Below are 27456 nucleotides of genomic sequence, written 5' to 3' on the forward strand. Positions count from 1 at the left end.
CCTCTAAGAAGATGTGTTGTCGCCGGTAGCACGAACGGATACCGGATGCGACTATTTAGCAGGCTAGAGTCTCGTTCGCTATCGGAATTAACCAGACAAATCGCTCCACCAACTAAGAACGGCCATGCACCACCACCCACCGAATCAAGAAAGAGCTCTCAATCTGTCAATCCTTCCGGTGTCCGGGCCTGGTGAGGTTTCCCGTGTTGAGTCAAATTAAGCCGCAGGCTCCACTCCTGGTGGTGCCCTTCCGTCAATTCCTTTAAGTTTCAGCTTTGCAACCATACTTCCCCCGGAACCCAAAAGCTTTGGTTTCCCGGGAGCTGCCCGCCGAGTCATCGGAGGAACTTCGGCGGATCGCTAGCTGGCATCGTTTATGGTTAGAACTAGGTGACTGAAATGCTAATCGTTTCTGTTTTTGCCTGTATTGAACTTTCTAATAATAGTTACAATTTCTTGTTTTTATGTCCACATTATTCAATACATAAAAATGTTTATTGTCTCTAAAAGGACATTTTCCATGATACAAACATTAAATGGGACATGTTTTGCTCGTTGTGTCGAGCATTCTTCAGCCATTTTGTACAATTATCTCAAGGTATATATTAAACCTATATATTAAACCTTATTTTACAACATTTGTTCATTAAAATGTTATTATACAATGAAATATCATTAATATATAAAAAAATTAAAAATAAAGCAAGAAGTAACAATTAAAATGGGTTTATAATAGACTAGCCAAATCACAGGAAGTTGATGTCCAAGTCCTAGTAATATGCCAATTAAATTGTAAGATTTGGCTAAAATTCCATTTTTTTCTAACACTGCTAGTGTTAAGTTATTTATCAAAGTATAAATGTTCATATAAAGATTAATGAATTAGAAGATTAAACTTGCAATATATTCTCATTAAATGAGAATTACACCATTATTAAAAAATGGAATATTGGAGGTTTGTAATCTGTTGCAGTCTTCACCAAACCCCAACTGATTTGAGTCGGCCAGTTTTTACTGGTCTGTATGTTATTATAGTGTGGTTAAAAGGGACACGAATATTTGTTACGCACTAAAGCATGACATATAAAGGGACATATTAACAATAGCAGTGTTAGAAAAAATAGAATTTTAGCCCAATTTAATTGGCATATTACTTTTTTTTAATGCTAGTTGCTTTACGTCGCACCGACACAGATAGGTCTTATGGCAACAATGGGACGGGAAAGGGCTAGGAGTTGCAAGGAACCGGCCGTGGCCTTAACTGAGGTACAGCCCCAGCATTTGACTGGTGTGAAAATGGGAAACCACGGAAAACCATTTTCAGGGCTGCCGACACTGGGGTTCGAACCTACTATCTCCCGAATACTGGATACTGGCCGCACTTAAGCGACTGCAGCTATCGAGCTCGGTGGCATATTACTAGGACTTGGACATCAAATTCCTGTGATTAATGTCTAGTCTATTATAGACCCATTTTAACTGTCACTTCTTCCTGCTTTATTTTTTTTAAATATAGTAATGATATTTTATTGTATAATAACATTTTAATGAACAAATATTGTAAAATAAGGTTTAATATAATGACTCAAACTTGAGATAATTGTACAAAATGGCTGAAGATGCTCGACACAACGAGCGAAACATGTCCCATTTAATGTTTGTATTGTAGTAAATGTCCTTTTAGAGACAATGAACATTTTTATGCATTGAATAAGTTGGACATAAAAACAAGACATTGTAACTATTTGTAGAATCAGTCAATTTTTTTAATTTGTAGAGTGAGGAATTACCACTTGGTTGCATCTAGCAGCAGTTAATTGTACCAAGTGTAACACAGCACAGCTATAAACAATGCTTGCCCCTGCCATCTCTCGCAACACCACGACACGCTCCTGACAAAAGGCCTGCACCAAATTATTGAAAAATATCTGCATTGGGCCATTTTAAAATAATTTTGGCACCATGTACGATCACAAATTCCACAGACATAACCTTAGTCTGCGTTTTTTTTTAAATACCATATTGTTGTGATCTGGGGAAAGGACAACAAAGAAGTGCAACAACACCTAGATGTACTGAACGAAAAAATGAGAAGAATGACATAAACATCAGTACAGAGAAAAGCAAGACTATGGCGATGTTGAGAGGGGAAAGGCAAGGAAAGGGCAGTGTGAGAAATGAAGATGTTAGAAAGGAAGTTGGGATAGGAAAGCTAAATGAGAGAGTTGTGAAAGAATAAATTAAGGTGGTTTGGACATGTAAAGAGGATGGAGGAGAACAGAATTCCAAGACAGATGCTGGAGGCAAAGTACGAGGGCAAGAGGGCAAGAGGAAGACCTGGAACAAGGTGGATTGAATCAGTGAAGAGCAGCATAAGAAAAAAAAAATAGAGTGGGACAAGATCGTGGAAGAGTAATGGTGGAAGGAAAGAGAAAGATGAAGTGCCATAAATACCTTGACCCAACAGGAGCTGGATGAGGGGAAATGATAATGATCATGATGATGACCGTATTGATTTTATAGCTTCCATCCCATTCCTTGATGGGTCCTGCTAAAGGGTGATGCCCACCCTCAGACCAGGAGATGTTTAGAGGTGATTTGAGGTGCGATGAAGGGTGGTAAGGGAGGGGTTATCGCCTGTATTAGGAACTGTTGCTGCATTTGCCTGAAAGTGAGAATGGGAAATCACAGGAAATTATTCCCAGTAATAGCATAGCCAGGATCGGCCAATTGAGGGGTGGGGGTGGTTTAGTTACAAAATGATGACAGAACATAATGAAAGTGTTTGTGCGTGTGGTGTGGGGCACGCATGCAACCTAGCACATGGGGGAAAAAATGCTGGCAACCAGGAATGAGTTAGCTGGAAAATTTATAATGTCCAATAACGGACCATTTATATTGGTAGTATAAATTTACTCATTCGGGACAAATATTTCAGATTCCCTATGGGAATCAACATCTATATCATCTGATGGCCAAGCAAGCATCAATTTTTGGTACCTAATGAGAAAAAGTCTCTCATAGTGCATTGGCAATGCCGGTGGCTCCATGTAGCCTACGCAGTGGATCCTACCCCCTCTTCCGATTATGGACCTACTTTGCCTTCTCGCCACCTCCATTACCAACATTACCACAATGCTCTACTACCTTATGTCACAACACTACCCTAATACTCCGTACTCCCACCACCTACCAACCCCGCAAACTGTCCCACCAGCTCAATTTTTGTAAAACTCTAATTTGTAAATCTATGTAATTCTCTGCTTCAGTATGCGTGCCCGAGATACGCAAACTAATGTGCATTTTATTTGATAAACAAGGGTTTAACGCTTGGGGAGTGTGTGCTGGTTCTCTCTCCTGGGGTCCCCTTGTGGTCGCTTAACACCTGCGCTCCCCAACTCATCTTCCCCCTATGTATGAACAACACATACTTTTCACTGTACTTTTACCTTCATCAATCTCCTCCTTATCTAAGGCTGAAGAGCTCCTCGTTGAGCTGATTGCCCGCCCCTCCTCGTGTGAGGAGAGAGAATGAAATGTTGTGGTCGCTTAACCCCTGCGCTCCCCAACTCATCTTCCCCCTATGTATGAACAACACACACTTTTCACTGTGCTTTTACCTTCATCAATCTCCTCCTTATCTAAGGCCGAAGAGCTCCTCGTTGAGCTGATTGCCCGCTCCTCCTCGTGTGAGGAGAGAGAATGAAATAACTTATTTACTTACTTACTTACTTACCTCCACGGTTTACACTAGCCATGCATCTTGGTAGGTGTGCTAGGTACCAAGTGATTAGTCCAACCTAGCACACGGGGGCGAAACGCTGGCAACCAGGAATGAGTTAGCTGGAAAATTTATAATGGCCAATAACGGACCATTTATGTTGATATTATATGCAAGTCTTGTCGTTACAAGGACATGGATGCAAGTGAATTATGTTGATATTTAGATTGCAGTACACTACAAAATCTTACATTAAAATACAGAAAAATAATAATACCAGGGGCAGATTATAAGGGCCAGAGCGGCCGGGCCCCACCTTTGTAATTTGTAGTTGTTATTGTAAACGCTATGAAGCAAGTATGATATTCAACGCTAATAATCCATCAACGGCCTTGGTTCCGTGAAAGCGGGCCAGCCTCTTCTGGCCCAAACCACCTTGCCTCCCCGGACGCTCTCAGAGGCGTATCCCCTCTTTGTCTGCCTGGCAGATTGGCAGTGTTCATGGGTGTTGTTGGCGAGTTATTGCGTCGTTTGGGGCCAGAGGAAGCTGCCCCGTTGTGCTGGCTTTATTTCACGTTTCATTTGGCTGTGCGCGGAAGCAGGAGCGCCGACTTCGGGTAATTATTGGGGGTCGGGGCATGATTAACTTGAACTCAGGCATGTGAAATGAGGAAAAACTATTAATGCAAACATTCCTATATTCACACACTAACAGAAAAAATAGAACAATAATAGAGCCTGTTTCTCAAATATATTTTTGAATGAGTCTTTTGTACGGAGTTTCCAATAATATTCACAAGTAAACAGAAAAATAGAACTTGATTCATAAATACATATTGCACCCTACGGGTCAGGGTGGCCACAGTTATTTTCCCAACTAGTCAGATAAATATCTCAGGGTATTCATGTTTCCAGAAAAATGGTTAATTTTTCTATGATTTCGTTTAACGTGCGTTCAAAGAGAAAATAGTGCCACCATACGCGGTTCAGAATTCCGTAATTCAACGCTCAGTAGTGGATTCCGCATACGTATACTTCAGTCAACATTTCCAAAGACACATCCGCATAACGAGAACCTTACTCACTAAATACAACTACAGACTATCATTACAAATGAGAACTCATTCAATTATATAAAACTTAATCAAGAAACACATTTATTAAATTATTAAGAATCGCGAAGGAAATGGTTAAATGTCAAATATTGCTCGTGATCTTCCAATCATTAACCTAATAAATAAATATTTTAATTCCTGAATCAAATATTTTAAGTCAGCGCTGGCTTATTTCTAAATTAAGTTTGCATATCTTAACATTCTGGGTTGAGTATTCCTGAAATGAATTCATGTTTTGTTTCAACTTCCTATTAAAATTTACATCTGGTCATTTAAGTATACAAATATATCATAATCTTCTGACCACGGTCAAAGTTCAGTATGTCAATAAATTACTCTATCACTTACGGTGTTAACTATCCACCATCATCAAAAATAGTTTCTTGGTCCGATTGCCATTTAAAATACGGTTCCTAGCTAAATATTCGCTCTTATAATATTTCAAATTAAAAACATCGATGATATCCTACGTAAATCTCATATAATTTCCCTACTCTAGCTAGATAATTTCTTATGTAACGTATTCCAGTTCAATATGCACGTAGCCAATAAGCATTTATCATATATGAATCCTCTAGATTCAAAATCCTCTATGTCCAATTCTATAAATTGTTCAGGAAGTGACTTTTTCTTTGACAAGTTATTCTTGAAATGGTATTGAACAATTTGTGTTATCTAAACATGCAAAGAGGATCCAGAAGCAATTATAAGTAATATAAAATACATTAAGAGATATTAATATTCAGTAAAATCATTGTTAAATATGAACGTAGGTCGTTTTGAATCTCAAATACTAATACAGGGGATTTTGAAACTCATAATCATGAATATTACTGGATATGGAGCATTTTGAAACTAACTCACTTTACTTCAGCTTTTACCACGAAAATGATGTTAAACAATATAAGATCACTGAATCATATTTTATACAACTGTTTTGCATTCTTGGCCTAGTAATCATGAATACAAACTTCTATATCACAGTCAACAATGTAACTATAAGCACTTCAATAATACTTTAATCGCTAAACATTACTCAGCTTTCTCGGTTTTCCCTAGATCTTTTCCAAGTATCCACCTGCCGCAACCTTTTTCGCCCTCTTCCTGGAGTTAATTTAGCAACAAGAAAAGTTTCGTCCCTCATTTTTCAATAAATGTTGCCAAGGAAATGGACAACAAATTGCTTTCTCCTTAAGGCACTAGGAAGCCACCTACTACAGAGTAACTCATATTGCCAACATACTGCTTTAGAATTCTCCTGTCCGAGGTAGAAAGAACGGACAACTTGTCCTTTCTCTAGTGATTAAGCCTTTTACTTTAATCAAAATCCCCGTGAATACATTCAAATTATCCTTCGACAATCATACTGTTTTGTCTTCATTCTGGTCCATTAGTACCGTATACAAAAATCTGTAGTTAAGAGAAGATCGCTAGAGTTGGCTGCACTGCGAAACAAGTGACGTCATTCTTATTCCTCAATATACCTGAAATTTCTCATTGGTTGATACACATAGAGGCTTCTGAACGTAACTGGTGGTGGATATAGAGGATTTTGAATTTAACAGTGATTTTCAAGTAGCTTGTTCTACGTAATTTAGCGAGTTTTGAGACTCAGAGGTTCACTAACCGATCAAGCTCATCCTTGGAAATCTACTGCTGTGCTTATCTCAATTTCAAAAAAGAAGGTCTTTAGGGGGTTTTGAATCTAGAGGATTCATATAGATGTGCAAGTGCCTACATTACGATATCTCAACACTACATTATCATACTAGTTACATACAAGTTTCATCTTCCACGCAATTGACATTCATTCAGAATACGATATAATCATGCATACATCTACCCATCACCGGTTATTATTACTGTCAAACCATTTTCAAACTTCATTTAAATATGCATAATTTTATTGTCCATACCTCGCTATAGTTCTTCCCTGGGGCATACTTCCTATCCGTAGTTGCTTTACTTGTGCCCTTATATTGCACATTATATATATCGTATACGTCTTACTTCCTGTTAATCTGCGCAATATTTCATTTTAAACACCATATATACTTCCATTATTTCTGTTACCGTCTTTTTGTGGTAGTTATGCATGAAAGAAGGTGCTGGGTGGTGAATAGGTCTCAAGCTACTAAAGTGAAATTAATTTTAAAATTTAACAAGGTTATATTTTCTTTTCAAAATTAGGTAACAACAAATAGAACAGGTACTTAGTAGCCGAAACACGATTGAAAAATACATTTACATAGGTACCCCATTTGGGGCTTCAAAGGTCAGAAACATAATTCTTGAGCAATGAGCCCAACCTTACAATGAACACCATACAACAAAGGGGCCGAAAACCCCCAAACATGCCAGAAACATTTGCTTCCAATTACACCCAAAAAGCCTCCTTGAGGCAGAAACACAATTTTCAAGGAAAGGGCAACTTCCCCCTAAAATACAAGCCTATCATAGGCCACTCCGAACTCCACTTTTAAGCTGTCCTCCAAGGACATATACACAGGGGTAAAATACCCAACCTACTGAGGTCTGTTAAATGACAAGAAGGTTAATGCATGACCTCTAAAATACAATTTGAGAGGAGGCGAACTTGCACTCCCAATACACTTTGCTTAAGACCTACTTGGCCCTAGGCCGTAAATACAAGGGCTAATCCCATACTAAAGAGGTGACTTAAGAAGAGAACAATTTGTTTTACGTTAACGAAGAATAGGTCGAGAAAACTAAGTTCACCTCACAACAATATGAGTGGGAGCTCGAGAGGGTTAGCACTCTCTATCCCAGTATGAAGCTTTAAAAGAGAATATATGAAAAGAGTAGTTACATTTTAGGAAAAGGTTACATGGTTGAACGCTTAGAACCCGCCCCGAAAGTTAAACTGCTGAGCTAGCAAAGAAAGAAGTTATAAATCGGCCATTATCTTGTTGTTGACCGCTGCCGAAGAAAGAGGCGCTTCCCGCCCCCTGCTATGTACTTAATACACTGAAAGATGGAACAGAAGTGGCGCAGGGACCCAAAAATCAGCAGTTTATATCCTCTCGCGGAAGGTTCTAGGCGTTAGGGGAATGAAAACACCCGCCCACAATAATTTTATTGGCTAGGGTACAGAAACATATCCAAGTTGGGGGAAAATACATCGGATTGGTCGGAAATTACTAAAAGAAATTCGGGATTGGATAAACCTAAAACAAGGGGAAAAGAGGGGTATACAGCCAACTTAAACAATAACAGAAGGAAATTTAACAAAAAACAAACATTTGAAATAAAAATTTCTCCAACAAAATAGTTCTTTGACTCCGCACTAGGGTGCACTATTGTTGATCTTCAGTAGTGTCCTCTAGTAGAGAAAGTTTACACTTCTTACTTCAAGCGAAACAAAAACACATCAAAAATGACACAGTTCAAAAACTCAAAATTTTCCACGTGGTGACATCTTCTGAGAAGGTAAAGAATTAACAGCGTAGATAAAGTTCAGACTTCCTCCAGCAGAGGAGTTTCACCTGGCGCAATTTTTAAATTAGCGGCGTGGAGGTGTACCGCCCGGTACAGACCTCCCCCCCCCCAAAAGTTCCTCCAGGGGTGACACATGAAATCTGTTTGAAACAAGGTCCAAGTTATGCTGTGGATATGAAGATTGATTGCAGAAGCATTTATAAGATTTCTTAATTTGGTTTGATTCAGTTTCAAAATTTTGTTGTTGCAGATGAAGTAAAGTCTTTATATTTGTAGAAGTTGAATTTCTGAAGATAACTTTTTATACTTGAAAGTGAAGGAAAAAAAATTTCCAAAGTCCACCAAATATTGCAGTTGAATTCCCAAGTGTAGTCATTACTTATAGTAACTGTTCATGTAGTAGATGGTGATGAAGTGGGATGGCCAGACCGGCCGTTGCGGCTTGCGTCCAAAGGAGGCCGCTCGGACCCCTCAAGTACCCTGAGATACCGCTCGCCCGCACTATGAGGGGAGCAGAGGTGTTGAAGCACGCCGCGCCCGCGGTGAACATATACAGGTTGCGGGCAAGTAGCAGGTCGTGCGCCGCACATCAGCCTAGGCCGGGAGGAGAGCTCCGGCTCGCCGTGCACACGTCGTCCTCGCTGGGGCCGAGGGGGCCCGTCCTCTGCTCCAGTTGCTGCACGGCGCCGCGCGGCTGCGGGGGCACTGAAACATTAAAGCTTGGCGGCAGAATTGTGTTGGACCACCATCTTTTTTTTTAAGGGCACAGGCCTGGTGAGGAGGTTGAGGGGTCAGCGGCGTGCAGATATCCATGGCATTTACTCAAATCAAGCCACAGTGTGTATTTAAGCAGGAGACGGGAGCGTGGTAATGCCCGAGGCAAGGACAGAATGGCAGTTTAACGGATCGGGGAAGGTTTTACAAGAGGCTTACATATAAGACAAAATATTATAGAAGGGGCAGAAAGCCTTAAAAGTTGAACTCAAAAAAAAATATAACCTTCATATTCCTTTCAAATTATATGAAGCAAGTTGACACAAAATTTACACTGGTTTCACCTGTGACAGGTGAACCCTAAATATCCTCTCGGTGGCTGGATTGCTTACTAACAACGTAACTGGCGTAAGAAAATCGAGAATGATGCATGGCCCATGAAATCTGGGGGCAAGCTTGCCCGCGGGAACAAAATTCTTGACCATCACCTGGTCGCCTACATTCAGAGTGGTGGGTCTCCGTCCACGATCATACCTTTCCCTGACCTTTTCGTGAGACACTTTAAGATTGGCTTTAGCCTCCTTCCAAAGATCTTTAATATTATCCGGATCTATTGTCTCGGGTAGAATGTCACTCAGAGACCAAAGGTTAGAGAGCGGCGTGTTGGGAACAAACTTGAACATCAAGGAAGCTGGAGTGAACTTATGAGATTCATGAACCGCCGAATTCAAAGCAAAAGCTAACCAATGCAGGGACGTGTCCCACCTGGAATGATCATCATGATGATAGGCAATCAGTGCGGACCTGAGATTACGATTAACCCGTTCAGCCAGAGATGGTTGAGGGTAATAAGCAGAAGTAGTTACATGAGAGATGGATAAGTCAAAACAGAATTTACGAAATAAATTAGATGTAAAAGCCTTAGCATTATCAGATACAATATATTGGCACGGACCAAAAGAAGCAAAAATAGAATTTAGGCAAGTAATGGTGGACTGCGCGGTAGCCAGCTTAGTCGGAAATAACCAGGAAAATCTGGTAAAACCATCTACACACACAAGGATGAACTTGTTGGCATTACCCTTTGACTGGGGGAATGGTCCTACATAATCAATATACAGGCGTTCCATGGGGCGCGATGCTTGATGCGAAGACAAGAGGCCTACCTTGGTGGACATGGTTGGTTTACTAATCAAACAGGATTTACAAGCCGTTACTAGTTCACGGATTTCACCGTCCATACCTTTCCAGATGAACATTTCACGAATCTTTTCACGAGTTTTAAAGATACCAAGATGCCCTCCTAATGGGGTCTCATGATAATACTTGAAGATCATAGGTACAAGAACCGCTGGAACAACAACCTTCATCATCTTATCATGCCTCGAAGGGCAACATAGAACACCATTCCTCAGAACATAAGGGACGACATGTTCCCCAGAAGAAAGGGTTTCCATTATCGGAGCCAGCGTCGGATCTTCACGTTGGTATTTCTCAATATCCCTAAAAAGCATGGGAGCATCTGTTAAGATGGCATTAACACCAGATAGTATGGACTCGGGAGGTGATGAACTGTCGACCGGTTCCTGGGTCTCGACGTCGTTAGAAAACATACGGCTGAGTCCATCAGCAACAACATTTTCGGTACCTCTGATATGCCTGACATCAAATTGGAAGGCAGAAATACGGATGGCCCAACGGGCTATACGGCCAGTACGACGCGGCCTACCTAAGACCCAGCTTAAAGCTTGATTATCTGTCTCCAGGTCGAATTTGACGTGTTCCAGATAGAGACGGAACTTTTCTAAGGCGAATAAGACTGCCAAACCTTCGAGCTCATAGATGGAATACTTGGCTTCTTGAGCCGACAATGTCCTAGACGCATAGGCGATGGGGCGCCTCCCTAGTTCAGTCTCTTGAAGAAGGACTGCAGCTACCGCTGACGACGACGCGTCGGTTTGGACGATGAATTTCTTCGAGAAATCAGGCATAGCAAGTACAGGGGCATTACAAAGTGCTAATTTAAGGTCTTCAAAAGCGGCTTGTTGAGAAGGTCCCCACTCGAATTTGATGCCTTTCCTACGAAGAAGGTTTAAGGGCGCCGCTCTATTAGCGAAGTTAGGAATAAACTTCCTGAAGAAATTCACCATACCAATGAACCTGGCGATACCTTTAATGTCCTTGGGAGGTTTGAAATCACGGATGGCCTGGGTTCTAGAATGATCGACTGCTACACTATCAGGTGACACAATATGCCCTAGGAAGGACATAGAAGGCTTAGCGAAGGCAACCTTGGACAACTTAACAGTTAACCCAGCCTTACGAAGGCGATCGAGAACTTCTCGCAGATGATCTAGATGTTCTTCAAAAGTCTCTGAAAATACGACGACATCATCCAAGTAGTGATATAAGTACTCAAATTTGATGTCGGAGAAGACCCTATCTAGTAGCCTAGTGAGTACAGCTGCTCCGGTGGGGAGCCCGAAAGGCACGCGGTTGTATTCATATAAATTCCAGTCCGTGGCAAACGCTGTAAGGTGTTTAGACTCTTCGGCAAGGGGAATTTGATTGTAGGCCTGATTTAAGTCCAAGATAGTAAAGAACTTGGCCTTACGAAACCATGAAAAACAAGAATGAAGGTCAGGAAGGGGCACAGATTGCAACACCACCTTCCGATTGAGAGCCCTATAATCAATGACAGGCCTGAAGCCTCCTTGGGGTTTCGGAACTAGAAAAATAGGCGAAGAATACGCCGACTTAGAGGGCCTAATAATACCATCCTTCAACATCTGATCGATAATTTCTTTCAGAGCCTTCATTTTAGGTGGAGATAGCCTATACGGTGGAAAACGAACAGGAATCGAATCCGTGACCTCAATTTTGTATTCGATCAGGTCAGTAACACCAAGAGTATCAGAGAACACCTCGGGAAACGACTGACACAATTTGCGAATACTATCAGCCTGCTCCTCAGGTAGATGTCTAAGGTCTAACAACATCTCATCCTGGGTAGGCGAAATAGAAGAACATGATGCAGATTTACACTTTAATAGAGGAATGCTACAATTAGAGGCAAATTTGAAAGTGCAAGACCTACTCTGAAGATCGAGCACAAGACCAGTGTGAGAAATAAAGTCCGCTCCCAATATAATGGGGCAAGACAAGAGCTTGGCCACAAACAATTTAATTCTCCAAGTGAATTTAAAAATACGAATTTTGACCAATAAGGAACCTAGAATTTCTAATGGGGATGAATTAGCCGAAACATATTGCACAGGAGATGAGACATAGTCAGGTAGTTTACAAACAGATTTCAATTTAGAATACCATTCAGCCGAAATAATCGAACAAACACTGCCTGAGTCTAAGAGAGCTGTAATAGGCTCGTTATTTAACTCAATCTTAAGAAAAGGAACCGGTGCGGGGGAATCCGCCGCAATCCTAAGACACTCTTTGGGACCTTCAAAAGATAAATTTGAAAATTGCTCGTTCTCTAAATTTACAACCTGTTTACCAGGGGCTGAGTCTCGGGAAGATGGATTAGTTGACTCAGCCGAAGCCACTAGTCACTTTTTATTATTGGCATAGGTAGAATTTGCACCAGAAGTTGAGCAGGAGGGGGTGCTATTCGAGTTTGGGCAATTCTTGGCGATATGTGAGAAAGCCCCACATTTAAAACAGCCTTGTGCTGAACCAGCTCCATTATTTGCCCTACTAGTTTTGACCAATGGACATTTATTGCGAAGATGGTCAGGCGACCCGCAAGCATAACATTTACGGGGTGTGACTGGTCGGCGAGGTGGAGGCCGAGTGTTACTAAAGGAAGGCGGGGGTTCTTTCGCTACACGCAAAGAATCGGCGTATCTAACTCCTTCCGCTGAGACGGCCAACGCTTCAAGTTCAGAGAAAGTTTGCGGGCACGCCGCGAAACACAAGTATGACCTATAAGATGGTGAAATGCGTTCCACAATAGCCTGTACAATCTGATCTTCAGGAAAATGAAGGGCAAACACCCTAGTATAAAACTTAATATCTTGGATGAAGTCTGCCAAGTTTTCATCCAAGCGCTGTACACGGTAATAGTACTTCTGAATAAGGGAGGACCTGGCCCTAGCCGGGATGAAGTTAGCTAGCAAATGGGCATGGAAATCCTCAATAGATGATTGCTCGGCAATGGCTCTTACGATTTTATCAGAGAGAATACCAATAGCATACGGATAGATAATTTGCAAAATTTGACATGGAGAAAGAGAAAACACAAGGGCATGATTCTGAAATTCAACCAGAAATCTTAAAAATGAAATTACTTCACTGGTGGTATTAACCGAAAACTTAGAGATACCTCTGAGCAACATTGCCAATGGATGAGGCAAGCTGCTAAACCCGGGTGACATAGTAGGTAAAGGTTTCAATGGCAAGGAAGTTAATTCAGAACGGATGTTACTCAACGATACACGGCGTTCAGGCTCGTTGTCCAATGGGGCAGAGATAGTTTGGGCAGCAATGGTTTTCCTATTTACTTCTCCCTTAGGAGGTGCTTCCTCGCTACCTACATTCACTATGGTGGGTTGATCAGATTTGGGAGGAACTTCCCCAGTTAACAATTGAGTGACCTTGCTAGATAATTCAGACATATTTTCAAGCAGCGTACTAGCTTCCTTCTTCTGAACGTCATTCAACTTTAGAGACAACAGATCGTTAACTCTATTTGAAAAGTGATATAGCCTAGCTTGCACACGCTTAATTTGATTGGGAGAAGGATCATTTTCATCAAAAAAACTAACTACAGAAGCTAGCCCAGTAATATTCTCCGTGATCGTGGAAAGAGAGTCGTCAATTTCTTTCTCTCCCAAATTGGGGATGGAAATGGGCAAATCTAGGGACTCTCTAAGCTTGTTAGTGTCTACTGCAACCGTGCCTCCAGATTGCACATTTCTGATAGTTAATTCATAGATCAACTCCTCTTTGCGCAAATAATTAAGATGGAGAACATCGCGAGGGCCTGACATGATGACAGAACAATTTTGAAAAAGTCAAAAAATTCCAGCAACTGAGAAAATGGTTAGAGTTCGGATCAAAACCATGTGTAGCCGTCAAAAGGGGCTAAATTGAGACCCATTCAACCACGCTCAGCTACCACTTGTTACCGTCTTTTTGTGGTAGTTATGCATGAAAGAAGGTGCTGGGTGGTGAATAGGTCTCAAGCTACTAAAGTGAAATTAATTTTAAAATTTAACAAGGTTATATTTTCTTTTCAAAATTAGGTAACAACAAATAGAACAGGTACTTAGTAGCCGAAACACGATTGAAAAATACATTTACATAGGTACCCCATTTGGGGCTTCAAAGGTCAGAAACAATTCTTGAGCAATGAGCCCAACCTTACAATGAACACCATACAACAAAGGGGCCGAAAACCCCCAAACATGCCAGAAACATTTGCTTCCAATTACACCCAAAAAGCCTCCTTGAGGCAGAAACACAATTTTCAAGGAAAGGGCAACTTCCCCCTAAAATACAAGCCTATCATAGGCCACTCCGAACTCCACTTTTAAGCTGTCCTCCAAGGACATATACACAGGGGTAAAATACCCAACCTACTGAGGTCTGTTAAATGACAAGAAGGTTAATGCATGACCTCTAAAATACAATTTGAGAGGAGGCGAACTTGCACTCCCAATACACTTTGCTTAAGACCTACTTGGCCCTAGGCCGTAAATACAAGGGCTAATCCCATACTAAAGAGGTGACTTAAGAAGAGAACAATTTGTTTTACGTTAACGAAGAATAGGTCGAGAAAACTAAGTTCACCCTCACAACAATATGAGTGGGAGCTCGAGAGGGTTAGCACTCTCTATCCCAGTATGAAGCTTTAAAAGAGAATATATGAAAAGAGTAGTTACATTTTAGGAAAAGGTTACATGGTTGAACGCTTAGAACCCGCCCCGAAAGTTAAACTGCTGAGCTAGCAAAGAAAGAAGTTATAAATCGGCCATTACCTTGTTGTTGACCGCTGCCGAAGAAAGAGGCGCTTCCCGCCCCCTGCTATGTACTTAATACACTGAAAGATGGAACAGAAGTGGCGCAGAGACCCAAAAATCAGCAGTTTATATCCTCTCGCGGAAGGTTCTAGGCGTTAGGGGAATGAAAACACCCGCCCACAATAATTTTATTGGCTAGGGTACAGAAACATATCCAAGTTGGGGGAAAATACATCGGATTGGTCGGAAATTACTAAAAGAAATTCGGGATTGGATAAACCTAAAACAAGGGGAAAAAGAGGGGTATACAGCCAACTTAAACAATAACAGAAGGAAATTTAACAAAAAACAAACATTTGAAATAAAAATTTCTCCAACAAAATAGTTCTTTGACTCCGCACTAGGGTGCACTATTGTTGATCTTCAGTAGTGTCCTCTAGTAGAGAAAGTTTACACTTCTTACTTCAAGCGAAACAAAAACACATCAAAAATGACACAGTTCAAAAACTCAAAATTTTCCACGTGGTGACATCTTCTGAGAAGGTAAAGAATTAACAGCGTAGATAAAGTTCAGACTTCCTCCAGCAGAGGAGTTTCACCTGGCGCAATTTTTAAATTAGCGGCGTGGAGGTGTACCGCCCGGTACAATTTCATTTATAACCTTCATTTCAACCTATATTTAACTCATTCAACATCTATAATTAACGCGTTTAACCTCTAAAATTGATTAAACATAACGATACGCAACATTCCTTTAGCGCAGAATTCGTTCCTCATAACACGTTTTGTCGTACAATTCAACACATAACCCCAAATTCGGTGTCTACTCTTCCAATATAATCATTCAGCAAAGAGTATGGTAACTTAACTTAAACAATTCAAAACATGCGTCCCTCTATGACGTAATCTGGGTTCGAATGGTATTATATCACTCATGGATCTTTCTAGCTAACCGGGATTCTTTGGAAACATCTGTTACACTATGTCACATTTAAAGTCGTATTCTCACTCCTTTGGATAAGATAATATAGTAAACACGTAACCATTATGTCACGAGATATCGTCTTAAGTTCACACTGACTTAATATATATTAATATCGTCTTAAATATTTCACACTGCACTTTCTTATATTAATTGCAAACTTAATTATTTCACGCTTAGGCTATTCAGTTCTATTGCATATACTGGTAATACTCTACATAAGAAATTATACTACTTATTACTATTACTTAGCTCGCCATTCAATATCTCGGGCCTTAGTTGCTCTTCTTCAACTGCTCCTCGGTCTGGTTACAGGCCTTGGATCGAGAACTGGACAGGTTCTCCATCACTGGTAGCTCGGGTTGAGTGACCTCCTCCACTCGGGTCGGGTGGTTTTAACTGCCAGGATGACATCTCCATCCAGGTTGGTCTATGCCGATTTAGCAAGCCATCATCTCCTCAGGAACACAGTAGATAATATGCATCGATTCTGAAAGATATGTATTCATCATGGTTCTGCGAAGTATATATATATATATATTTTTTTTTTTTAAATGATTGCCTCTTTATTTACGCTATCGTTGCTGTTATTTCCACTTAATATAGCTCAATCTCCAGCTCTCGCGTCTCAATCAACTTCTTGTTTCCAAACGATTTGCGTCTAAGTATTTGGACGAACTTTTCAAAATTTCTGGATTTTATTCCTTCCTTACTGTATTTCAGTGTTTATCTCTTCGTTTCCTTCAATATTACCGTCCTCTCAGCTTAAAATTCACGTTAGAAACTACAAATCTTGCTTATTTTTGAGAGCGATGTTCAGCATGTCATGTCCTTACGAAGTCAATTTTTTGAGTAAGTTTTTATAATAATCCGTTTGATCCTTCTTATTTTTTAAAAACAATTCAATCGATTCTACTCCACTGTACACCGCCTTCATAGTGGTAGGTTTAAATCAGTCATGGCCTTCTAACATACATAAATATCGATACTCTGCTACACATTTCTTTGCCTTGGCTGGCCTCTACCTTCCGTAGGCGCCATTTTGTAATACGTCTAGTAAATGCATCGGGTACAATATTTTAAAGGAATGTTTTATGTACAAAACTATCAAAAATAATCACAAGTAAAAACATTAGAACTTGCTTCATAAATACATTTTCTTAATAAATATCCTATTACCATATTATATGTAACGTATTTCATGATACGAAATGTGAAAAACTCTACCACCAGGTGTACCTCCTGAACAGTCTCCACTGGGAAATGTAGTTCTCTGAAGGAATGCCCGCTTTCTCATCTCATTTCTTGATATAGAACCATCTACCACCTTCTCCAGACTTAACACCTTAGGAGCCTCTGAAGACTACCGAACTCCATGTTTTAAGAGGACTTAACATCTAGGAGGAGAATTTTTGGAAGGCAGAAAACGCCTTGATCCCCCAAAGTCGCCGCGCTGCACGGAAGTGTGATTATTGCGGTACTGCAATTCTCAATTGTTTGGTGGACAAGCGAGTGTCTAATTTAAGGTGAACCGAGTGGATTGTGTATTAAAAACTCCTTTCAATTCATGAAGTCTAGAAGAAAAGATACAAATTAAATGTTTAGGTGATTACCAGACAAATGATTTCACATTATCTCAATTTGATGGCAAATAACAAATCTAAGAAATTACCATGGTTTGCTGAGTACAAAACATACATACATACATACATACATACATACATACATACATACATACATACATACATACATACATACATACATACATACATACATTATCATTATAGACTGTTATGCCTTTCAGTGTTCAGTCTGCAAGCCTGTGTGAATTTACTAAACGTCACCACAATCCTCGATTTGCAACTAGTGTTGTGGCCTCACTTCTTCACCTCTCATCTTTAAATCGTTATAAACTGAGTATAACCATCGTAGTCTTGGTCTACCTCTACTTCTCTTACCCTCCATAACAGAGTCCATTATCCTCCTAGGTAACCTATCCTCCTCCATGCACCTCACATGACCCACCACCGAAGCCGGTTTATGCGTACAGCTTCATCCATCGAGTCCATTCCTAAATGAGCCTTTATCTCCTCATTCCGAGTACCCTCCTGCCATTGTTCCCACCTGTTTGTACCAGCAATCATTCTTGCTACTTTCATGTCTGTTACTTCTAACTTATGAATAAGATATCCTGAGCCCACTCAGCTTTCGCTCCCGTAAAGCAAAGTTGGTCTGGAAACAGGCTGATGTAAAGATGGTTTCGTCTGAGAGCTGACTTCCTTCTTACAGAATACTGTTGATCGCAACTGTGAGCTCACTGCATTAGCTTTACGACACATTGATTCAATCTCACTATACTGTCCCCTTCAAATTTGGCTATCTTTAGATTATTTACGACAAGTCAACATTAAAAGTTCTATTGTTCACCGGGAGTTGTATTCATCATCTGGAAAGCTGTGGGTGAGCACCAAACTGGATTTTTTTGTCGTTTAGAAGGACGATGTATTGATCCGTGTTCGACTGAGTGCAGGGTAGATCACGTGACAAGCCAGTGTGCCCAGTGAGCCACGCGCCGTCGACCTCTGCTCTGATTTGTTCTACTCTGCTGCTGCTCTGGTCAACGCTACTTTCGGAACCACGTGGGAAGAATATTCTGCCGTGCAAGCAGACATCCGCTCTGCTAAAATTAGTGCAATTTTATTATCAAATCTTATGGAGTGAATCTCAACATTAGTGAACCAAGTTAAGTTTTTTTTCTCCACGAGAACATTAAGCACTCCAGCGTGTGTGTACACATTTTAATATCTGTTGTATTAGTTACAGCCTGCATTTCTGGAGCGTGACGGAATTCATCCCAGTGAATCGCCGTGTACATCAAGATGGATTCTTCCTCTTCAATGTACATCTTAATTTCATCGTGGGACGTCTACTGCCGTGTCTCCATGACCTTCTAAACATGTGAGGCGCATCTGGTCGGAGAGGGTGACTGATCGTGAAAAATGCCGGAATGACTGACTTCAACCTGGAATCGTACCTAAGCTAAACTTGAGTACCATTTAACTGTTTATTTTCTTTCTCATCTTTATAAAGCTAGAGGATCTTTCTTCTCTAAATCGTAGCTCTATTAGTTCTTGTAGTAGGTTGAGTTATTTCATTCTCCATTTCTTAATGTGTCATGGTAGTCGAGTTACATGCGTGTGACTGAAATTGGGAACCTATTAGATTAGCTGTGTAGTTTGTCTTTGAATGAGTTCTGTTACATAGGATTTAGACAGATTTAAAAATCACTGACCACCCGATAATCCTTATTTGTTTACCTGTGATATTGGAAATAATCTGGATTGGAGTTACGTGTAAAACTTGTGAGATAGGGTCGAATTTAGTGTCATTTTCAGATCACTTGTATTCTTTAGGATCGAGTCATCTAATTTCACGACATTTCAGGAGGGCTGATACATCTAATAATCACTTAAATAATAATAAAATTAAGTAAAGATCGGGTTAAGAATGGAATTAAATGGTCGTGAGCTATAAATTATTTTAGATTCCTTATATGTGAGATTTAATGTGCTCAATTTATGATGCGCCTGGAATGCGGCAATCCTGCGGGATATTAATTGGAGAATTTATTAGTGAATGCCTTGTTGTGTCTTTGGGAGCACAATATGATTCATTATAAGTGGAGCACGCCTCTGTGGTGTAGTGGTTAGCATGATTAGCTGCCACCCCCGGAGGTCCGGGTTCGATTCCCGGTTCTGCCACGAAATTTGAAAAGTGGTACGAGGGCTGGAACGAGGTCCACTCAGCCTCGGGAGGTCAACTGAGTAGAGGAGAGTTCGATTCCCACCTTAGCCATCCTGGAAGTGGTTTTCCCTTCTCCTCCAGGCAAATGCTGGGATGGTACCTAACTTAAGGCTACGACCGCTTCCTTGCCTGTCCCATCCAATCGTCCCATCCCTTCACAAGGCCCCTGTTCAGCACAGCAGGTGAGGCCGCCTGGGCTAGGTACTGGTCATTTTCCCCAGTTGTATCCCCGACCCAAAGTCTGAAGCTCCAGGACACTGCCCTTGAGGCGGTAGAGGTGGGATCCCTCGCTGAGTCCGAGGGAAAAACCGACCCTGGAGGGTAAACAGATTAGGAAGGAAGGATATGTGGAGCACACGTTGAATGTATTTCATGAATAGGGAGTAATAATAATAATGTGATTAAGGCTCACGAACGCTACATTTGCGACTTGTAACCCACGTGATGGCGATGATTATGGAATTTAGATGAATCTCCGTTGATGTTTAATGAGTATTTCATTCAAGTGATGCCACGAATTTCGATCACTAGCCACTATTGGAGTAAGAATATTTCCAGACACGAATTCATCCTCCGGATGTTATTGACGCGACCATGCTAAAAATAATGAACTAATTTATAAGGGCAGGATTCGTTATAAATAGTGCATATAAAAACTACGTGTTACCTTGTGTGAATGTGGTGTGTGCGTGTGTTGTAATTATGAATATTTTCCATGTTTCGATTGTTTAATGTAATTTGATCTGGTCGTGCATTTATTGCAACGACACGGATTGTGTTCAACGTTGTTTGCCACCATGTGGACTTATTTAGCACACCTTAAGGAACAATTTGATGAGATTAGTATCGAGTAAGACTAGGCTAGGATTTCATTTGCATTATTTAAAGATTTAGATGAAAGATCGTCGAGTTCATTTTAGCAAGGCAAGCGATTTGTAAATTAATCTTCAACTGATTCACACGTGGATATGAGAAAACTTTTAAAGCATTTTTATTAAAATTCCAAATAATTTGCAAACTGACTTGAAACTTTAAATGCCATACAAGCATAATTTCAAGGTTCACAAACGGCATAATCATCACAATTTGGGTGATAACGAGTAATGATAATAATAATTAATTGGAAATCTACTTAATTAGGAGAATGTGTATTGCAATTACCATGAGAATTATTTGCTGAGATACACTAATTTATAAACACGATCGTCTGATGATAAAGTAATGTACTACGCAGATAATGTTAGAGATTAATGATAATAATAATTAATTAATCATAAATTTTGGAATTAATTTTGGTTTTCAATCAGAATTTCTGCTGGTGTTATCAATGAACGTTATACACTTTAGTTATTGAAATCCATCAGAATTCAACATTGACCACGTGTTGAGATTACTATAAATTAATGGAACCTTAAGTTAATTTTATTATGGAATAACAAGCGAGATAGCTGCCTACTAATTTTGTGTAAATCCTTATCGAAGTATCTGGACACTTTCATTTAAATAATTCAATTTTTAAAGGCAGTGAAGGCCTAATCTTTTGTTAATTTTCATTCCAGAACAGTAAGACTGGAGGATGAGGATTGCATTTTGGTTATTCATTGCTTCAGGAGGACCTGACATTATGAAAGCCTATTGTAATAAAACTGCAGCAAGGATATTTTTGTGTTTTGGATGCTTATGTCAATAAATGTAAGAGTGTTGTTTTTAATTTTATTTTTTGTGCTTGGTCGTCACCCCTTTTCCCTTAAATGCCTCTTAAAAAACGGAAAGCAGGAACGAACGGTCCACCCCGGGATCTCTCGCTCACTGGCTGGGCTTAGCTCGGCAATAATGGGGGCAATATTACCATCCTGGGAGAACACACAACCTAAATACTTGAAATTATCGACCTGTTCTAGCTTTGTATCACCAATCTGACATTCAGTTCTGTTGAATTTCTTACCTACTGACATCAATTTAGTCTTCAAGAGACTAATTTTCACACCATACTCATTGCACCTATTTTCAAGTTCCAAGATATTAGACTGTAGGCTTTAGGCACAATCTGCCATTAAGACCAAGTCGTCAGCATAGGCCAGACTGCTTACTACATTTCCACCTAACTGAATCCCTCCCTGCCATTTTATACCTTTCAGCAGATGATCCATGTAAACTACGAACAGCAAAGGTGAAAGATTACAGCCTTGTCTAACCCCTGTAAGTACCCTGAACCAAGAACTCATTCTACCTTAAAGTCCTACTGAAGCCCAATTGCCAAAATAAATGCCTTTGATTTAATAATCTACTTTTAATTCCATAGTTCCCCAGAATAGCGAACACCTTTTCCTTCGGTACCCTGTCATATGCTTTCTCTAGATCTACGAAACATAAACACAACTGCCTATTGCTCTCGTAGCATTTTTCAATTACCTGGCGCATACTGAAAATCTGATCCTGACAGCCTCTCTGTGGTCTGAAACCACACTGGTTTTCATCCAACTTCCTCTCAACCACTGAGCACCCTCCCTTTCAATATGCCAGTGAATACTTTGCCTGGTATACTAATCAATGATATACCTCGATAGTTGTTGCAATCCTTCCTGTCCCTTGCTTATAAATAGGTGCAATTACTGCTTTTGTCCAATCTGAAGGTACCTTACCAACTCTCCATGCTAATCTTACTACTCTGTGAAGCCATTTCATTCCTGCCTTCCTACTATACTTCACCATTTCAGGTCTAATCTCATCTATTCCTGCTGCTTTATGACAATGGAGTTTATTTACCATCCTTTCCACTTCCTCAAGCGTAATTTCACCAACGTCATTTTCCTCCTCCCCATGAGCTTGGCTGTTCGCAACACCACCATGATGATTTCCTTTTACATTGATAAGATGTTCAAAATATTCCTTCTACCTCTTCAGCGATTCCCTGGGATCTGTTATGAGTTCACCTGAATTACTCAAAACACTGTTCATTTCCTTTTTCCCTCCCTTCCTTAGATTCTTTATTACTGTCTAGAAAGGTTTCCCTGCTGCTTGACCTAGCCTTTCCTGGTTATTACCAAAATCTTCCCACGACTTCTTTTTGGATTCAACAACTATTTGTTTCGCTCTGTTTCTTTAATCTACGCACAAATCCCTGTCTGCCTTGGCCCTTGTCTGGAGCCATTTCTGATAAGCCTTCTTTTTACGTTTACAAGCTGCTCTCACTTCATCATTCCACCAAGATGTTCGCCTTTTCCCATCTTTACACACATTTATTCCTAGTCTTTTTTTTTGCTAGTTGCTTTACGTCGCACCGACACAGATAGCTCTTATGGCGACGATGGGATAGGAAAGGCCTAGGAGTTGGAAGGAAGCGGCCGTGGCCTTAATTAAGGTACAGCCCCAGCATTTTCCTGGTGTGAGAATGGGAAAGCACAGAAAACCATCTTCAGGGCTGCCGACAGTGGGGCTCGAACCCACGGTCTCCGGATGCAAGCTCACAGCCGCGCGCCTCTACGCGCACGGCCAACTCGCCCGGTATTCCTAGTCATTCTCTTGCTGTTTCTATTACAGCATCCCTGTATGCCACCCATTTCCTTTCTATATCCTGAACCTGCTTACTGTCTACTGTTCGAAACTTCTCACTAATCATATCCATGTACTTCTGTCTAATTTCCTCGTCCTGGAGATTTTCTACCCGTATTCGTTTGCAGACAGATTTCACTTTCTCTACTCTAGGGCTAGAGATACTTAGTTCACTGCGGATCAGATAGTGGTCTGTATCATCGAAAAAAAATCCCCGGAAATCTCGTACATTCCTAACAGATTTCTTGAATTCGAAGTCGGTTAAGTTATAGTTTATTACGGATCTAGTACCCCTAGCCTCCCATGTGTAGCGGTGAATAGCCTTATGCTTGAAGAATGTATTTGTAACTGCTAAACCCATACTAGCACAGAAGTCCAGCAAACGCTTCCCATTCCCATTAGCTTCCATATCTTTCCCACATTTAGCGATCACCTTTCGTATCCTTCAGTTCTACTCCCAACTCTCGCATTGAAATCGCCCATTAGCACTATTCCATCCTTGCTGTTGACCCTGACCACGATGTCGCTCAATGCTTCATAAAACTTGTCAACTTCATTCTCATCTGCACCCTCACATAGTGAATACACTGAGACAATTCTCGTCCTAATTCCTCCAACTGCCAAATCTACCCACATCATTCGCTCATTTACGTGCCTAACAGAAACTATGTTGCGTGCAATGGTATTCCTGATAAAGAGCTCTACCCCAGATTCTGCCCTTCCCTTTCTAACACCCGTCAAGTACACTTTATAATCTCCTATCTCTTTCTCGCTATCTCCCCTTACCCGAATATCACTTACTCCTAGCACATCCAGATGCATCCTCTTTGATGACTCAGCCAGTTCTACCTTCTTTCTTCCATAAGCCCCATTAATATTGATAGCTCCCCATCGAATTCCATTTCGTTCGCCAAGTTGTTTCCAAGGAGTCCCTCGCCTGTCAAATGGGAGTGGGACTCCGTTACTCCCATAGGTCCGAGGCTTGCTTAAAATGTTCTGAGCTCGGTAAATTCATGAAGCAGGATGCTACCCTACTTGCACATAGTCCAAGTGAGGATCTCTCCTCTAACGGGTTACGGACCACTGGTGAATTGTATAGTCCTAGCCGCCTGAGCACAAGGAGGGCCATGACTCAGAATATGTCCAAGATGCCCACTCCCATTCCATAGCAACTGATATCCCGACTCTCAGGACCACTTACTAGGCCACTCAGCCGTTGCCCATGGTTCACGAACTAGGACGTGACTACAGTAACCCACACCATGAACCATCTGAGTACAAAAATGATGGGAAATTAAAAAAGTGCATTTCCGTGTTACTGTGAACATGGTCAATACAGAAATACTGTAAGTACCATTCTTTTTAAATTCTGAGGATTGTACAGAAAAAACTCTTATTTTATATTTACAGATAAAATACTAATTATGAAAATAGTGAAAGAACACAAACTAATGTTACAGTGACAAAGTGTTGAACTTTGAAAAAAAATCCCTGACATTAATTTTCAAAAATGTCTAAATACCTTCAAAACACTGCACCACCTGACGCAAGTTGACTTCGCTCTGCTTCTGCTGTTGAAACTGGAGTAGTTAGTGCAATTTGTAGAGTTCTGTGTACCTCAGAGAACGATTCTTCGAAGGAATGTTTCATGAATGTGAAACATTCACAAACTGAAGGAATATCTTTAAAGGTATTGCGATGAATCGCTGAAAGTTCATTTCTCAATTTCTCTTGGGAAATAAATGGACTGTAACTCTATGAAAAAGTTTTGACTAAATTGACTATTATCATCGTCGTCGTCGTTCATTGCTAATTATTGCAAATAATACACAACCTTGTACTACAAAATAAACTTGTAACTTTCCTTGTCAGAAAACGACTGGCCCCTTTTTAATTATTGCCGGGGTGGGGGGGCTTTCCTAGCCCCGCTAGGTACTGATTAAAGCTGTTAAATGTTGCTAAATATCTGCACGTGGCTTAAGACCGGCTTCAGAGCACTAAACGAAGAACAAATTTTCCCATTGGAGGGATATGAACAAAACTGACAGGATTGCGCTATAGCAAGTGGGTACGCTATGGCAACACCAGCAGAAATCCACGGTCTGTTTCTGTTTGATGCTGATTTCTCAGCATGGCTCTCAAGCTGGTATTAAGCCACTTACAGATTTAGCAACAGAGTCTCGCAAAGTCCATTTGAATTCGACCGCGAAGTGACCTGATTGGTTAATTTCAGCAGCTAATAAAATGACTACGGCCAAGACCGACTCGGTCTTGCTACGGCGCGACATATCGAATTTTTTTAAAAATATTTATCAGAATGACCAACCCTCTAACGCACATATACCCGGTTTACATTTTTACGACCATCCTGTATATTCACAGAGTGCATTAAGTATACGGAAGAATTAACACCTGGCTCCAATGTCAATTACAACCAGAGTTATACGAAGGGAATTCAATATATAATGAAAGACTTCCACCCCCTCCTAAAAGCAGGTTGGTTTTATTGAGGGTTCAAATACACCATGTTATTCCCCAATCCTTTCGCTACAATACCCTATTTTTGAACATAATCTCCGTTCAATGCTACGGCCTTACGCCACCGTAATGTGAGGGACTGTATGGCTGCATGGTACCACTCGACTGGTCGATGTTGGAGCCAACGTCGTGCTGCAATGATAATTTCCCCATCATCCACGTACAGTAGTGCTTCTTGCGGAGTGCATCCTTCATTGGGCCAAACAGTTGGAAGTCAGAAGGCGCGAGATCCGGGCTTTAGGGTGGATGAGGAAGAACAGTCCAGATCATACAGGTTTACTCGACCTTGTTGTGATGATGAAACACGCCCCGCCCAATGATTCACCGTGCTTTTGTCCACTGCCAGGTCTCTGTAGACATTCTGCAAGCACCTATGGATATCTGTCATGCCCTGGTTTTCTGCCAAAAGAAACTCAATAACTGCTCTCTGTTTGGTAAGATGAAATTGCGTATGGCTTTTAGTGCCGGGAGTGCCCGAGGACAAGTTCGGCTCGCCAGATGTAGTTTTTTTTTTGATGTGACCCCGTAGGCGTCGTGATGAGGATGAAATGATGGAGACGACACATACACCCAGCTCCCGTGTCAGCGAAATTAACCAATTAAGGTTAAAATTCCCGACCCTGCCGGGAATCGAACCCGGGACCACTCTGACCAAAGGCCAGCACGCTAACCATTTAGCCATGGAGCCGGACTCTCTGTTTGGTACGCATCTCCGTTACAGACGCCATTTTGAAGGCTACTTATAGCGCTGCCACCTATCGGAAATTAATGAAACTCTACGAGACGAAGCGGGAATATTCAAAGATGTCACAAACAAAATTACATTTTTTAAAAACCGAACCGTATATAACGTTTGGGAAGATGGTTACCTAGTTGTTCTTCTCTTAAAAAAATTAAAAAATAAATCTCAACAACTATCTAACATTAGTGGAGAGTAAGCAGGTGGCTTCCCTTGGTCTTCTCAAAACACGTACCGTAGTGCAGTATATTAGTATTCATGGTACTTACCATAGCCAATACCAGGACCCATAAGCACCCAGTCCGCAGAACTGGAGAGCAGCCCGTGCTGGACAAGAATAGGAGGTTTCTTGGTGCCATCCACCAGTGGAGATACAGGGCTGTATGGTACACGGTGCATGGTAAGTATGTAGTCATCATCAGTGATTACCTCATGGATTTCTACTGGATACCCGTGCTTCTTGAGCAACTGCGGCTGTAAAATTAATATCGATAATTGAACACTTTTCATGACTCCACGGCCAACTCCAGTGAAGGAGGATCTGAGACACTGGCTCAAGAAAGAGGTTAAGGACCTGGGTTCATGGTAACAAAGGACCTTCTGGAAAGGATGAGAAGAACGCGTTGTGTTGAGTGGTCTGAAAAGCGGAGAACCGCGTTCTCCACTAAGTAGAGGGAATACTGGAAATGTAGAAAGGTTAACATGTGTTAACCGCGGTCCTAAGTGCCCGAAACGATATCGGTATGGAAGAAAAACCTCACAAAAAAGACACTTTCACAGCCACGTGCTTCAGTTATGCACAGCTATAGTCTACTTTGATTCTGGACCTGTGCATCATATGCGATCATGCG

General features: G+C 40.9%; 1 protein-coding gene across 1 annotated transcript in view; it reads right to left on the reverse strand.

Annotated features, from left to right (window-relative positions):
- Nucleotides 1–27456, reverse strand: part of LOC136866517 (lipase 3) — a 105992-nt gene that overhangs the window by 52700 nt on the left and 25836 nt on the right. The window contains exon 2 of the mRNA XM_067143564.2: nucleotides 26875–27079. Coding sequence (XP_066999665.2) covers nucleotides 26875–27079 — 205 coding nt within the window. The remainder of the gene's footprint in view (nucleotides 1–26874; nucleotides 27080–27456) is intronic.

Source organism: Anabrus simplex, chromosome 3 (genome assembly GCF_040414725.1).
Source record: "Anabrus simplex isolate iqAnaSimp1 chromosome 3, ASM4041472v1, whole genome shotgun sequence".
In the NCBI taxonomy this organism is placed as follows: domain Eukaryota; kingdom Metazoa; phylum Arthropoda; class Insecta; order Orthoptera; family Tettigoniidae; genus Anabrus; species Anabrus simplex.